Here is a 15,678-nt window from a genome sequence, read left to right on the forward strand (position 1 = left end):
CTTCCCTTCCTGACCCCTGCCAAGATAACTATTACTCTGTCTATCCATTCTGAGCCACCCCTGGAGCTCTGTATCCACGTTTGATTTGACCAAATTCAGTTGCTTGCTATAAATATGCCCCTGTTACATCCATGTACCACACAGCTCTGTTTAGAGTTCTCACAGAACATGTGCCACTTACCCGCAGGGAAGAAAAACAAACCACAACCAAAACAACACACCACCCTTCTCTTTTCCCCTCACTACATTTTCACTCATGCAACAGAAGAGACTATTCACAAATAGTGTTAGTCAGGACTCGAAACAAGCTGATATAATTTCAGAATATAATGAGGAACCCAATGAATTTATAGGAGTTGGATAAGGGTGCACATTAGAACAGCAAAGGGATGTGGGGGGGTTTGAAATATTACCCCACACTGACATGCCCCACTATGGGGATAAACATTGGCCCAAGGTTGACATTTGGCACAATATTTTGTTACTCATTTCCAGTATTTTGTTTTTGATACCAGCTGGGCACCCTCCCAAGAAAACAGAAATCTTCTTCCATGGAAGGGACAGGTTTCAAAGGAATGTTGTGCAAACACTGGTTATCTTGCTCTGTGATCTTTATGTGCATGTTGAGGATAAGAGGCCATTGCTATGGCATAGAATTTAAGTGTAAAATAAAGAACCAACACTACAGCTTTAAAATATTTGGCAATAGGGTAAAAAAATATGTTTTAAGCCAAAGGAAGCTTTCCTAACAAAGGCACAGCAGGCCATCTATCTCCAAGAGTGTCCTTATTTCTTTCTGGTTAAAGCAACCCCCAATATTTCAGGCACATAATTCATTGTAAATGAACTTTCTATTTAGAGACTAAAGGAAATTGATTGCTTATAGAGAAAGCCTAAAATAAAAAAAAAAAAACAAAAAAAAAATCCCAACAGCAAGCCCTAAAAATTCAAAATACATATAACTAAGGGAAAAATAATTAAAAAGAAAGCATAATTTTCAAACAAATAATTTCCAAATATATTAAAAATTAGTTTTACTGTGCAGTTATTCCTTGAAAAGAGACTCTGTATAGCAGTTCTGTAAAATATTGCATTGTCTTGTAGTTTTGACTATTTTTAGAAATCATAACAAAGGTTGTTCATTTGTTTTCTGAAAACTCATTGGGAGATGCAAAACTGTCCACATCTTGCAGTAGTTCAGAGGAACAAGTTACAGAAATTTACCTAAATTTACCCAAAGAACCAAAGCACATGAAAACTTCACTGGATTTCCTGTGTGGGGTCTGCAGATGTAGCAGGAGTAAGAGAAAAGTCCACTGGAGCAGAATGACTCAAAGCATCTTGAAGATAAAAGTCATCCTTCTCTAAAGTCCACAGGAAATTTTAATAGCTGAATGGAGTTGGGATTTCACCATTTTTCACAAAGGTCAGTTAAGGGAACATTCACAACTAGGAGAAGGATTCTTCTAGTAAACCAAAATATTTGTGGGTAGTAAAATTAAAACAGATTTCATACCTACATTGAAAATATGTTTCCATTTGCAAACTTGTAGTTTTAAGTGCAACTTGCCAACATTCTGGGAAATGAATGATGCAACCAACACTTCCAGTAGAGAAGGGGCTACACAGCATGTGATTTATTGGTAATAAAATACTTGAAGAAAACAATCTGGTTAATACACACCAGGGAAAGGGAAACTGCTCCCTCATGGAGTTTTACTGAAAACAAGAGGGAAAACAAAATAGACAAGCAATTAAACTCAGGATACTCCCACTAATATATTATGAGTAAACACAGTTTTGTAAGAACTCTGGATCTCAACTTGGATTTCTGTAAAACACAAAGAGGTTTTGGAGCAGCTTAGGAATGATTCTAAATTTCCTTCACCAAAGGAAACAAATCCTTAAAGAACCTCCTGTCTTTGCTGTGTGAATGGGGAAATTCACAGGAAAACCTCCCAACTAGTGCTAGCACAGACAGACTGTTACATGCTCTCAATAGAAATGGGCTTTTCCTGAAAGCAAATTAGGGCTGGAGCTCAGCTTTAGCTTGCAAATTGACTTAGAGAGAGGGCTGGGAGATCTAACACTCCTAGATTAATTTTTTTTTTCTTTTATCCTTAATTTCCTGCCAGGCAGGAAATGAACAGATACATTTCTGAATCAATGGGGAGCTTCTGCAGATTTTCACAGCTGAAATAGTTTTATGGTGAAAGAGTCTAATTTATTTTTCACTTGCATGTTCTGAAAGAGCTCTGCAAATTAAAACCCAAGCTATGAAGTCAGAGAACTGGAAAGTATCTTGGTACATTCAGAGTTGCTACTGATTCCAATTAGAGACAATTTACAGCATGACACAGTCTTACAGAAACAAATTTGGAGAATTGCCATCTTAGGTCTCCTGGTGATGAATTTACAGATCATTTGACACTCAACTGCTGCTTTTCAAGAGATGTGACTTCTATCCCAGAAAGTCAATGGAATCCTGGGCTGCATCACCACGGAGGGGATTGTGCCCCTCTGCCCTGCCCTGGTGAGACCCCACCTGGGGTGCTGCATCCAGCTCTGGGGGTCCAATACATGATGGACATAGATCTGATCCAGCAGGTCCAGAGGATGATCAGAGGGCAGGGGCACCTCTTATGCAGACAGGCTGAGTGTTGGGGTATTTCAGCCTGGAGAAGAAAAGGCTCCAGAGGACCTTAGAGCAGCCTCCCAGTACCTAAAGGGACTGCAAGAGATGGAGAGGGACTTTATAGAGGAGCAGGTAGTGACAGGACAAAGGGGAGTGGCTTTAAACTGAAAAAAGGTCACGTTTAGATCAGGTTGAGAAGAAATTCTTTACTGTGAGGGTGGTGGGGCACCAGAGAAGATGCACCATCCCTGGAAGTGTTCAGGGCCAGGCTGGATGGGGCTCTGAGCAACCTGGTCTAGTGGAAGGTGTCCCTGCCCATCCAGGGGGGTTGGAATGACATGATCTTTGAGGTCCCTGCCAACCCAAACCATTCTGTGATTCTAACATTTAGTAGCACTTCCTGATATAATAGATACTCACCTGCAACAAAAGGCTCATTCCTAGAGTTTAAATCTGTCAGATTTGTGTTTGAAAACATAGGGAAGGATTCTCTAAATTTCTGGAATGCCAATAAATACATGTGGTACATATGTGAGACTGTGTTAGGAAGACAAAGGAAATGGGAGAAGATTCTGTGTCTCTGCACATGGAAGAGGAGTAATAAATTTTTACACAACACTTGACTTCGTGGGCTGGGAGATAATAATTCTGTTCTCTTTATAGATGTTTTTCCTGAAGGACACATTAATGTTATTCTTTGCTTAAACACTCACTAAGTGCTGGTTTGCTGACACTTTGCTAATTCCAAGACAACACTTCTCTATGGTCTTTCACTTCCTCCTGCCACCTGCCCAAAATAGACTTTTATTTGCATAGTTTCTGGTTTTAGCAGGATAGAACCTATATTTAAAATTAGTCTTAAACAGTTATTTTAGCAACTATTTGTCAGATGCTCAGTCCTACAGGCAAACATATACTGATTACACAGACATTTACAGAATTATCTGCCCTGGGAAGGGAACAGCAACAGCAAAGTCATTCTAAAAATTGAGTTATTGCTTGTCTAGTTCAAGAAAGTGATAACCCTGTAAGTGCAAAAAAACAATTTTTAAACAAACAGTCATTCATTAGTTTAGAGAGGCTGTTAAGTTAGTTTGCAATAACAGTTTTTCTTATGTTATTGCTCTTCAGTGCCTTGGAGGGGCTGTTGACTTTATGAATTCTTAAGTTAAAAGACATGCTATTAGCAGTGACTTACCTTCAACCAAAGAGATTAATTTCATATACAAGTTGCATTTACAATGAAAACTCATCATATTTTATGAAATATTCAAAATTCTTTATTTCAGGCCAGTATTTTTACAGGCATCCATCTCATCCTCCACGCTTGTACATGATCAAAGTTGGCACTCCCAACCACAAAAAAAAGTGAGATGGTTATTACAGTACAGGCACAAAGTAGCCCAAAAGCTTTACTTGCATTAAGCAAAGCTGTGATTGTGCTCTAACAGCATTTATCACCAGTGCATAAGTGGATCTCCCCTCCTAAGAGCAAGCAGAACAGGCAAATTTCCCTAACTGGAGGAACACAGACTGCAGCTCTGCTACTAAAGCAGTCATTTTGTATCTGGGTACACTGGACACCTTCACTGCTTTTAGTCAAACTTACTGGTTCATGTGGGCTTGTTCAGAACTGGATTAAACTTCCTCACAGGTGTCCACTACTGCTTTCATTATTATAATCACTCTCAAGGTTCCACATTTGAACAATAAACAAGATTTTTTTAAAAAAATAAAGCAATAAAAAGTTCAGAATTCTGTTGGTACTGCAGTTTTCCTGCCAACACCCTGCTTCATAACAACCATTTAAAATCTCTTTCTTTATTAGAAACATCAATTTCCTTTCATCAAGAAGGCAGCACGAGAGACACTTTGTATCACCTAAACACAAATTAACACAACTAGTGTATCTGACTGCATTTCAAACTTCCAGTTATAGTGGTATGGTCAGCAATTAGCAAATGGAATGAGTATCTGATACTTACAGGTACCAAAGTCAGTCACAAAAATCTCCAGAAATACCTTACAAACAAAACCAGCAGTAAACACTGCTCTCATTACACAGTACTCGTTAATGCCACAGGACTGACTGGGCAGCCATCTGGAAAACAAGCTGATAGCTACCTTATAAACACAGAGAAACAAATGTTTGCTCATAGTAACTGTGTGAACAAGTGTCAGCAGGAGGGAACAAGCCCGACTCAGTCAAACTCTGCCTGTACAAGAGTGCCCCCAAGCCACAGAGGGGCAGTGCCAGTTGGACATTACTGATCAATGCTTCAGTCCGACACATCCAACAGACTCTGGCAGCTTCTCCAAACAGGCAATGGAACACAATTCCACTGGTTCTTCCCTGCAGCAAGCAGGCCCTTCTGACTGGCATGAATGCCAGTCCTTGCTCCTGCAGGACACTGGGAGCAGCAAGCCCAGGACGGAGGGAAACGGCACAAGTGCTTCTGTCAGAGGTAACTTGGACACATGCTCGATATGTGTCAGTTTGTTTCTAGGCACATCTTTGGTTACATTCTCAATACAGTCTGCTTTACAAAATAATAAATAAAACAGTCAAGATTTGGTTAAAATCCAGGCAAAGATTCAAGTCTTGGGTTTGTTTTTTTCTTTAAATTCCTGTCTTGTTATATCCATAAACGATAAAATCCCAGTGCTACAGTAAGGCATGTAAATACTGAACCTGCAAGAAAATAAAAATGGGGAGGAAAATGGCATTAGCATTGACATTAAATGACAATAAGTCATTAGCTCTCAAAATCTCTTCACAAAGATATGTACATGTCTTACTACAACACTAACAATGCAACCACCACTCCTTTCACATGCAAGAAAATAAGGTTTACAACAAACAATTTCAAGGCATGAGGAGTATAAAAATGCCAAATAAGAAAGGCAGGAAAAAAAGAAGAATGCAGGGAAATTGGGCTGAAAAACTGTCCAAAGGCTGAAAAACTCTTACTTGCTTACCACTTTTAAAAAAATCAATATGGTAAGTTAGAGATGTAAAATGAGAAAATAAATAACAGGATTAATAAATGACAGCCAAGTATTCAGCAAACAAATAAATGAATGCCATCTTTAACAACACTTTTCAGCTTTCAATTTTAAAAATTTCTATTTAAACGAAATCAACTTTGGATTTCCAGATACACTCACAAGAAATTTTTGCCATTGTTTGCACCAGCATCACTTCAAACACAATGCAAATGATTTTTAATCATGTTTTTTCCATGTAGAGTTCAACACGTTTTTGAGTGGGAATGGCAGGGAAAAGAACTTCTTCTCATTTTAATAAAGCACCTTTTATTTTCCATTTTACTGGTTCTCTCTGGGTATGTCTGAAATACAGTACTACAAATAGGCTTAAGCAACTGTCTTTGGGAAAAAACCCATCGTGGAAGAATGATCAGAAAATTTAAATCAGGAGGATAATTTTCTACTGCAAACCTCAGTTAATAGTAATGCACCCTCAGCAGCAAAATGTCAACATATTAAAGTTGGCTTGGGTGATAACACAGGCACACACTCATATATAGGATTTTCTCTAATGCACATGTGTAAAAATGGAATTTTAAAGAACATGTGAAGCTGCACAGTCAGAAATGCTCCATTTTGCACATGGATGGATGAAGAAATCCAAGTAATGCTTCCATATATTCAGTCAGGCACAGGAAACTTTCTGGCCCTTGTTAACAGGCAGCCTTTTAGATTTGTCATATACTTTATTACTGCTGTATAAAACAGGGCAAAAAACTGAAGAAAGTCTCTGCAAAGAAAAGTTGTGAATCACAAGAAACATTGTCCATGTTAAGGACACAAATAAAGCTGCTCATCTGCCCTGAGACTATTTCGAGTATTTCATTTTTTTTAACTGGGGCCTTTATAAATACACCCCATCAAGAGTTTGCCAAACATTGAACAATGTTCAACAGTTTCCCCTTCAGGGACCATGAGATTCCTTACCTGCTAAATATTTAATATTATCAAGTTTGTGCGATTCCAGCATTGTTTTCAGATCTGCAACTTCTGTGTCTATTTTTCTGTCTGTTTGGGTCAGAGCCCGATCCTGCTGTGCATGCTGAAAGACAAAGCAACAAAATGATGCAATTTGATCACTTTCTAGTTTATTCAGAAATGGAACCCACCCCTTCAAGTTGGACTTTTGCTTTCTCCTTAAATGCACGTGAATTCCCACTCAAAAAGAGTAAGTTCCTTTTCAGCTGATTATATTCAATGGAGTAACTTGGTGAACTCTGGAGATCTATGTGGTTACATGTTCCTTACACATAATCTTGCAACTGGCAGAACTGGATAACTTCTTATCTCAATCTAACAGCATAAACATTAACTTCAACCTGTGATCCTGAAGTCACTGCTCAATTCCAAGAGCTACTGAGAAGTTTAAGAGCCTCCTGTGACAAGGAGCATCAAGATTTATGGATCATTAGAAAAACTGAGAATTGGTCTTCTGTGTTGTAGAATGTCTTCATCTTGTAATGAATTTACCATAAAAACAGCTCCAGACAAATTCAGAATCTGATTATGACAGAAGAAAGGACTTCTGTTAAAAAATATGGGATAGAATTGTTACTCAGAAGAGTGAACTAAGAACAGCTGCTGAGTTGCTGATATTTTCAAACCAGCACTAGTGAAACACTGTGGGATCAGTTAATGATTTACTGCCAGACAATTTCCTAGAAATAATTCCCTACACTGCAGAAAGGAAACAAAACAAGTAGTAGTGGCAAAGCCTTCTCTAAAATGAAGACAAATCAATCTAGAAATAAGTTGCTTACTGAACGTGGGGGGAGGAATTTATTTCACATTAAGAGTGGAACTTCTAGAGAAAATACTACATGCATGAAGTTTCAAAACTAAGTGACTGCTGGGTAGTTCATAGATGCATCAGCTCAGTTGGTTAAAACTTGGCTGTAACAATGCCAAGGTCATGAGTTCAATCCCCTGTGTGAGCCACTGACTTAAGAGTTGGACTCGATGATCCTTGTGGGTCTCTTCCAACTCAGAATAGTCTGGGATTCTGTGATTCTACATGTAGAAGGTTTAACAATATATATATGAAAGCCTTTTTATTCTGTAGACATTTACATTAAAATGCTTAAAGAAAGACATGAACAAGTCCAAAAAGGACATCAGGTCTGTAACACAATACAAAAAGATTTGCTGTGTAATAATCAGCTACCAAGTTCTTACCAATTCCACTATTTCTGTCCTCATTTCAAGTAGTTTTCTTTCATTAAGTGAGTACTAGAGAGGGGGGAAAAAAAAAGTTAAACATGATACTGTCCTTCAACTTTCCCCCCCATTTTTTCCCACTTAAAGGTGTGATTATTTGTTTCCAAATCATGCAGAACACATAATCTGGATAAGATTATTGCACTTGGGAGGCAGCATTTTAGGATAACTGCTGTTCTTTTGAACAGCACAATTCAGACTGATGCTCATCCACACTTCTGAAATATAAAGGGCAACAAGTTCATCAGACACTCAGCTGCAAAAACTGTACATGTTGGGAAGCAGCTGAAGAAAGGCTGGGAGATTTGCATTTCTGAAAACCAGGACCTGTGATTCTAACAGGAATTCTGGAACAGTTAACTAATCTACTGAGCATACAGGCCCAACTAAGAGTGAACCACCCACTATGAGAAGAACTGTAACAATTTTAATAATTTTATGGACTGAAATAGTTCACCTGTTTTACTTTAAATAGACACAGTTAGCCAAATCCTCTGAATACCTTAGATTCTAAAAGCTTCTTTCTGGATGTTTACTAAAGTTTTCTTTTGTGGTAGAAGTCTCTAGGTCAGACCCAAGGATTTTAATCTTAGGTTTAAGACAGTGAAATTGGCCTTTTACTGCAAGGCATAACCACACTATCAAAAACAGTTTGAGATGCTCTTACCCAAATTTGGAAATTACTCAGTGTTGACACATTTCCAGAAGAAAGTTACCAAAACTTACCAGTTCTTTCACTCTGCTCTTCTCCAGGTTTAGGTGTAACTTGTTATCTGCACGAACTTTGGTAATTTCATCCTAATGGGAAAAATTGATAAAGCAGCAAGCAAGATTCTGTTTAATCACAAGCAGAAAGAATTAGACAAATATATTGTATCTTGCTTTACAGATCTCATGAATCAAGCTCCTAATTAGTGTATATAATTTTCAAAAATATTTCTATTCTTTGCCTGGGAAATGTTGATGTTCTCCAGTATGAATTGGACCTCGAATCACAACCTAACAATTAACATTGAGAACAGCATTTAATTGAGAACACACCTTTCTATAAATGCAGGGCATGTTTCATATATCCCATGTCTACTTGCATTTTACTTTATCCACAGCTCCAAGTGATTCCTGCTTTCCTCAGTGACAGCTGCCACTTCAGTGCAGCCTCCTGGCAGGAATTCCAGCCAGCTGACAGTTTGTCACGTGGCAAACTTTGGATCAGATGGATGTGTGGGACAAGCAAGGGAATGCTGGTGTTCTGGAAGGTTCTAGTCAGACCAAAGTCTGCATCTCTCAAGCAGGCCAATGCCTACTAGTTAAGAATTCATTAAGTTAGTCCGAACAATAACTAGACTCAATTTCTGTGTTTGAATTTTGAGCTGTAATTGGTTTATTCTGCCATTGCAACAGAATACATCACAGTTTAATAAATCAATAGTTAATTTTTTCTTGCACTTTTGTGTCTTTTTGTATGAGCAAACATAAGACAACTTGCCCCTGTGAGAATTACATTTACAGTTAAAAGTGAAATGTAAAGACATTCAGCTTTTAAGAAAAGATGACTCAGATCCTTGATGCTCTACCAGTGGATTGCACCAGCTCATTTCCATGCAAATAAAACCCTAAAGTAAGTTACAACTCAAGACTTAGAAGCCAAATGTATTTTAAAGTGATATTCTGAAAACCCAGGTGCATTAAGCACGTCCTGACAGTGTGAAACAGGCAGGATTAGCTTGAAAAATTTATGCTTTCCTTTTGGAGATGCTGGTGCAAAAAGCAAAGTAAGAGAATAGAACAAAGGGGCAAAGAGGCACTAAAGTGAGTTTGACCACACTCAGCCAGCCCAGCAAGTCCAACAGCCCTGATGCTTAAACCTGGTAAGAATTGGAATCTGTATGACAACTAAGAGATAAGTTTACTACACAGAGCCTGTTTTCTTACAAAGGTCATTTACTCTCAAACAAATGGGACCAAACATGATGGTCCCAAACTTGGTGGCTTAAAAAAGCCATTTAAAGACTATTTTAAATTCTGGACAGCTAAGTCTTCAGGGAAAAAAAACAAAATAAAGCAAAACAAAAGAACCCTCCCAACAATCAAAAAAACCCAAAATTAGGAAGTGCTGTAATTTTAGAAGTTTTCCTGCATCTTTAATGCACAGGTAGCCATAAATGCAGAACTTCATTCAGCCTTAACATGACATGGCAGCCACTTTCTGACTCTGAATTAAGGACAGATGAGTAAAAGTGTCTTCAGTTATAATTTTCTTTACCTCTTGTACCACAGTTCTCTGTCCCCATAAATGAAGTATGCAGGAAATTGTCTTTGCTGCAGCCCACAGCAATTTCAGTATTCTGTGCATCACAACAATCAAAACAGAACTTTGAAAGCAACATTTTTTATTTTTTCAAGCAAACTAGATGGGTGTTAATTCTTAATTATCTTACCATGAGTTGCTTCTTTATCTGCTGGAGTTCAAGTTTTATTTTCTGAAAAAGCAGGCAAAAATCATACACTTTATTACTGTATATAAAACCACATAATCTAGAAATACTACAGAAAGTGATTTTTACCTCATTTTCTGAACGAAGGGCTGAAAATTCACTTTTTTCCAAAATAATCATGTCCTTTTTCACACCACCAATATGGGACATTACTTGCTGAAGTGCAATTTCCTTTAAAAGAAGAAAGAAAAACCTCAGGACATATCATAACTATAATGCTTTCCTCATTTGTTGCTACAAATATGAGAGGCTATTTCGGTACCCTGAAGTTTTTAGGAATTTCAGGGTGATTATCCAAGTTTCAGAAGGCAAGATAAAGTGACAGTGACAAAATAAGCAAGTTAGGCTCAAATGTTGGTAAAGTCTGACAAAATTAGCAGTGCTAACACAGATCAGAATAATTCAATTAACAGCCTGGAAAACAGTTTCTTCCAAGTCTTCAAACTCTTAAGCAAGGAAAGGCATTGCAGAGAAGTGTCTCTGAGCTAAATGAGCAAAGCTGGCTTTCAGACCAAGACTCCTCAGCACAACCATACCCTGTAATTGCCTCCTTTTCTACCTCTCCTGGCAAGGGAGTAACTCTGTTTCACCACTCAGAATCATGCACTAACACTTTAAATTGCTCTTCTCAGTCCACTACACTGAACGACAGGAGACAAACATGAACTCTCTGCAACCTTCAGGGATGGGAAAGTTTGCAGATGTTGTTATAAGTCCTACACTATGCACACACATAAACAGGGACTGCCTTCTCTTCTCTGAAGATCTTCCTCTACTAAGCAGCCCCTTGGTTTTGATTCTGGACTGAAAACCCTGCAAATCTGACACAGCACTGCAACTTGTTTTGCCACAAAATGCTATTCTAACTTACAGCACTGTATTTCTAAGTGGCATCTGGAGATGCCTCTTCAGGCTGACCATGAGACTAAATAAATGGCTCACTGTACTGGACACATTACTAAAAACCTGCAGAAGGAGGACTGCACTGACACCTCTTTTCTTACTCCCTGGTATCTCCAGCTTGCTCTTGTTCTCTCTTCTCCTCAGTGAACTCAGCAAACAGAGAGCAGAATCTTCCACATTCTTTCTCTTCTTCAGCTCTCTATACACACACATGTACCTGTTTTCCTTAAGGTTTTATCCAACCAGTGTAACACTTCATCTTCTACATACCCAACTATGGCCTAGTGATCCCAGCTCATCCACAACATTCCAAATCTTTCCTCCAATCCTTCATTCTCTTTTTGCACAAGCCCTTGAGCAATGAGAGCCTAAGGAAGTGCAGGTTTGTGACGTGCCCAGAGTTCATGGCACACACACCTCCTGAGCTGCTGTACAAACCTGCACATTGAACCTCAGGGGCAGAATGTCACAGTCTCAAGACATCTCCCAACAGTGGCAACATTTAATTCAACACAAAAACCACAAAAATGTTTACTTTAACCCCACCACTGTCTCTGATCTAACCTGCTGTACTTTGGTGACCATGTCCTTGTAAATCATATCCAGGTTGGTGTTCATGATTTTCACTAATGCAGACACAATGACCTCCGACTGCTGAGTAGTGAACCCTGAGCAAAACAAAATGCAAAAACATTCAGAGAGAGACACAAATCTAGACAGTTTAAAGAAATGCCACTCACTGAGCCTCAGCACCAAGTTAAAAGGAGGGTCAGTTATGAAAGATAATAAAACACAGACCTCTTGATCCAGCACTAACCAGGCAGTACATCCAAGTTCCCCACCCCAACACAGAATACTTTACTCCCACCAAAGGGCTCCCTCTCTCCTTATCCCTCCTCCTGACACTTTGACCTGGTGCTCACTCAGCTGCTCCATCAGCTCATTAAACCAGCATCTCAAATACCAACCAAGCAAAAGAACTGGAGTTTCCTCAGGAGCTCCTGACATGTGGAAAAAGATGAAACCACAAGGAAAAGGACTGGAATGTCCCCTTGTCAGGAATGGAGAGCTGTTACAAGTCAATTCAGCTGTACTGAACTTCATCTTAAGGAACCTCCACCCTCTCAGGAACATCAGCATGAATCCAAAATGATCTATTCCCTTATCTACATTTAAGTATAAAAGCAGCCATAATTTCTATAGAATTCTACATTCTATCCTAAAAGCTGCAGTTTACAAAGTGGTCCATATTCAATCCTATTAAAATACATTGTTGCATATGCAAAGTGTAATATCCTAAATAGGCAGGAATCCAATCAATACATTTTAACCCACTACCTTGAAAACTCTGGGGCTTTTTATTCTCAGTGCTTAAAATTTCATTTTTCTTTAACATTTTTAACTACCAGCAGAGTAATAAATTACTCCAAACTGAAGTGATATAAACTCAACATTTCCTTTTTGAAGAGAAAACCCAGTACATAGAAAAGCCCCCAGAAATCCATAAATCTTAAGCTGTAACACTGCACGTCAGGGAAAACTAACAAACTTTGTGAACTGAAAACCCACCCACGACATGACACTAAAAACAGCTACTTGTTTCAAACAAATTACCATTTTCTTCCAACAGGCACACCAGTGCATGAGTGTCAAAAAAAAGCCTCCTGTTTCCTAGCAAGGAAGTATTTCCCTTGCTTTGCAAAGATGATGATGCAGAGATGCTTACACCTGAAAAAAAAAAGGAAAAAAAGGAAACCCAAGTTATTTCTTAAGAAGGAGCATTTAATCAATGTGTCTGCTTTCCAGGAGTTTACTTACTACCCCAAATGTTTCTCATTTAGGACAAAATATTTTGTGTTGAGAGTAGCACAGCTTGCCTGGAAGCCACGAGACATCCCCCTAAGTAGTTCTATGTGCAAGAGCTGGAAAACAGAACACTCTGCCACTGCTCCCCTTCCAACATGCACTCCAAGAACAGAATGTTGTAGGAAAAATCCCACCAAGCACCAGAGTCCTAAATCTGGTCCTTTACTGTAATCCCCACGGCTGGTGGGAGCTAAATCCACACACACACACCTTCTGTACTTTCTTAAAGAAGTGGCATTTAATCACTTGCCCTTTAGAGGAAAAGTAACCCCTCAAAATTTGACATTTACTGTTTTTTACAGAAAATACTCTAAACATTGAATGCCAATCTGGGACGGTGCCGGGACAGGGAGTGTATAAACCACCCTGGCAGAATCAACGAGAGGTGGAACATGACAGTGACTCTCCAGCAGGCAGAATCACAGAATCACTTAGGTTGGAAAGGACTTCTGAGATCATCGAGTCCAACCTTTGATCCACCACGTCAGCCAGACCATGGCACTGAGTCTTTCCTTACATCTCCAGGGACGGTGATTCCAGCCCATTCCAATGTCCAATCACTCCTTCCGTGAAGAAATCCCTCCTGATACCCAGCCTGCATCTCCCCTGGCACATCTTAGAATCATAGAATGGATTGGGTTGGAAAAGACCTCCGAGATCATCAAGTCCAACCCTTGATCCAACTCCAGTCCCTTTACCAGATTCATGGCACGCAGTGCCACGGCCAATCTGTTTCAAAACCTCTCAGGGCTGTGTCCCCTGGCAACTGCTGCCTGTGAGAACACACCGACCCCGCCCGGCCACAGCCTCCCTTCAGGGAGCTTAGAGAGCTGTGAGACCCCTTTCTTTCCTCCCTCGGGGCCCCGCTCCGCTCCCGCCCGCTCCGCACCTCCCTCACACGGTGCGTGTCCAGACACTCACCCCGCTGCCCGCGGTGTCGCCGGTTCCCTGCGCTGATCCCGCTCCACATGGAGACGCTCCTGTCCCACACGGGGCCGCTCCTGCCCCACACGGGGCCATTCCCGCCACTCACGGGGCCATTCCCGCCACTCACGGGGCCATTCCCGCCACACGCGGGGCCATTCCCGCCACACACGGAGCCATTCCCGCCACACACGGAGCCATTCCCGCCACACACGGAGCCATTCCCGCCACACGCGGGCCCATTCCCGCCACACACGGAGCCATTCCCGCCACACGCGGGGCCATTCCCGCCACACGCGGGGTCATTCCCGCCACACGCGGGGCCATTCCCGCCGCTCCCGCCCCACACGGGCGCTGCGGGCGGGCCCCGCCAGCCGCCGAGGCCGCGGAGCGCGGGGCCCGGGGGCGCGCGGCGGCCTCGCGGGGCGCGGCGCGGCGGCAGCGGCAGCGGCACCATGGGCAGCAAGGGCAGCAGCAGCGCCCGCCTCCCGCCGCTCACGGCCGCCTGGCCCCCGCCGGCCATGGCCGCGCCGCCCGGACCCGCCGACTCTACTGCGGTGCCATCGCGGAGCGAACACCGCCCCGGCCTCCCCCGCTTCCGCTTCCGCCTCAGGCCGTGACGCCGCGCGCCGCGCCATTGATTCTACGGCTCACGCGGCGGCCAAGCCGAGAGGAGCGACGCGGGCGGGCAGGGCCGCTGCGGGTGGGGTTTGCGAGAGGGCCCGGCCAGGCGGAGGAGGAAAAGGAGGAGACTCCTGGCCACAATCTCAGGATCATCAGGCTTGGAAGAGGCCTTTGAAATCGTGCAGTCCGGCCTCCAACCCAGCGCTGCCGCTGTAACCTCTGAAGCGCATCATCCAGCGCCAGATGCAGACGCTGCAGGGGTGGTGGTTCCATCGCCTCCCTGCGCAGCAAATTCCATGCCTGGCCACCCAGCAGGGAAAGTTCTCATCTAATGTCTAAGTTGAATCTTGGTTTAAGGCCATTCACACAGAATCCCAGACTATTCTGAGTTGGAAGGGACTCACAAGGATCATGGAGAGTCCAACTCTTCAGTCAATGGCCCACACAGGGGATTGAACCCATGACCTTGGCATTATTACAGCCAAGTTTTAACCAACTGAGCTCATCTCAGGGTCTAATTCCTTGGTCTTCTCCTTGGGGTACGGACAGCCTGTGGTGTGCTGGCTGCCAGGACGTGGCCATTGGTGGCACCTGCTCTGCCAGGCTATTCCCAACCTTAATTCCAGGGGAAAATATCAATAAAGTGTTTTGGCAGAGAGGTTGGTCCTGGTGCTGCAGGATGGGAATGATCTGGTGACTCCTGACTCCTTCCTGAGTATCATTTCTCTTCCCTCTGGACATCCAAAGACAGATGTTGAGCAGAGAAAAGCACATTCCATGGAGTCATCCAGGTTGGAAGAGACCTTTAGGATCATCAAGTCCAACCATCAGCCCAGCACTAATAACCTCTAAACTACTAAACCAGACAAACCATTTCAGACAAAAGTTGCAAGTTTATTTTTTTGTGTTAAAAAAAAAAAGCCTCAACATGCTGCAGTTTTTGTTTTTCCTGCCAGAACCAATAAT

At 41.7% G+C, this 15,678-nt stretch overlaps 1 protein-coding gene across 1 annotated transcript; it reads right to left on the minus strand.

Annotated features, from left to right (window-relative positions):
- Positions 1-4,292: 4,292 nt before the first annotated feature.
- MCUR1 (mitochondrial calcium uniporter regulator 1) lies at positions 4,293-14,684 on the minus strand. The gene is made up of 9 exons (XM_071553207.1): positions 14,086-14,684; positions 12,913-13,026; positions 11,863-11,966; positions 10,465-10,566; positions 10,339-10,380; positions 8,627-8,698; positions 7,859-7,912; positions 6,611-6,725; positions 4,293-5,327 (listed from the first exon to the last, which is right to left on the minus strand). The coding sequence occupies exons 1-9, from the start codon at positions 14,609-14,611 to the stop codon at positions 5,272-5,274; spliced, it is 1,185 nt and encodes a 394-aa protein (XP_071409308.1). The 5' UTR covers positions 14,612-14,684; the 3' UTR covers positions 4,293-5,271.
- Positions 14,685-15,678: the final 994 nt, after the last annotated feature.

Source organism: Pithys albifrons, chromosome 4 (genome assembly GCF_047495875.1).
Source record: "Pithys albifrons albifrons isolate INPA30051 chromosome 4, PitAlb_v1, whole genome shotgun sequence".
NCBI classification, from domain to species: Eukaryota; Metazoa; Chordata; class Aves; order Passeriformes; family Thamnophilidae; genus Pithys; species Pithys albifrons.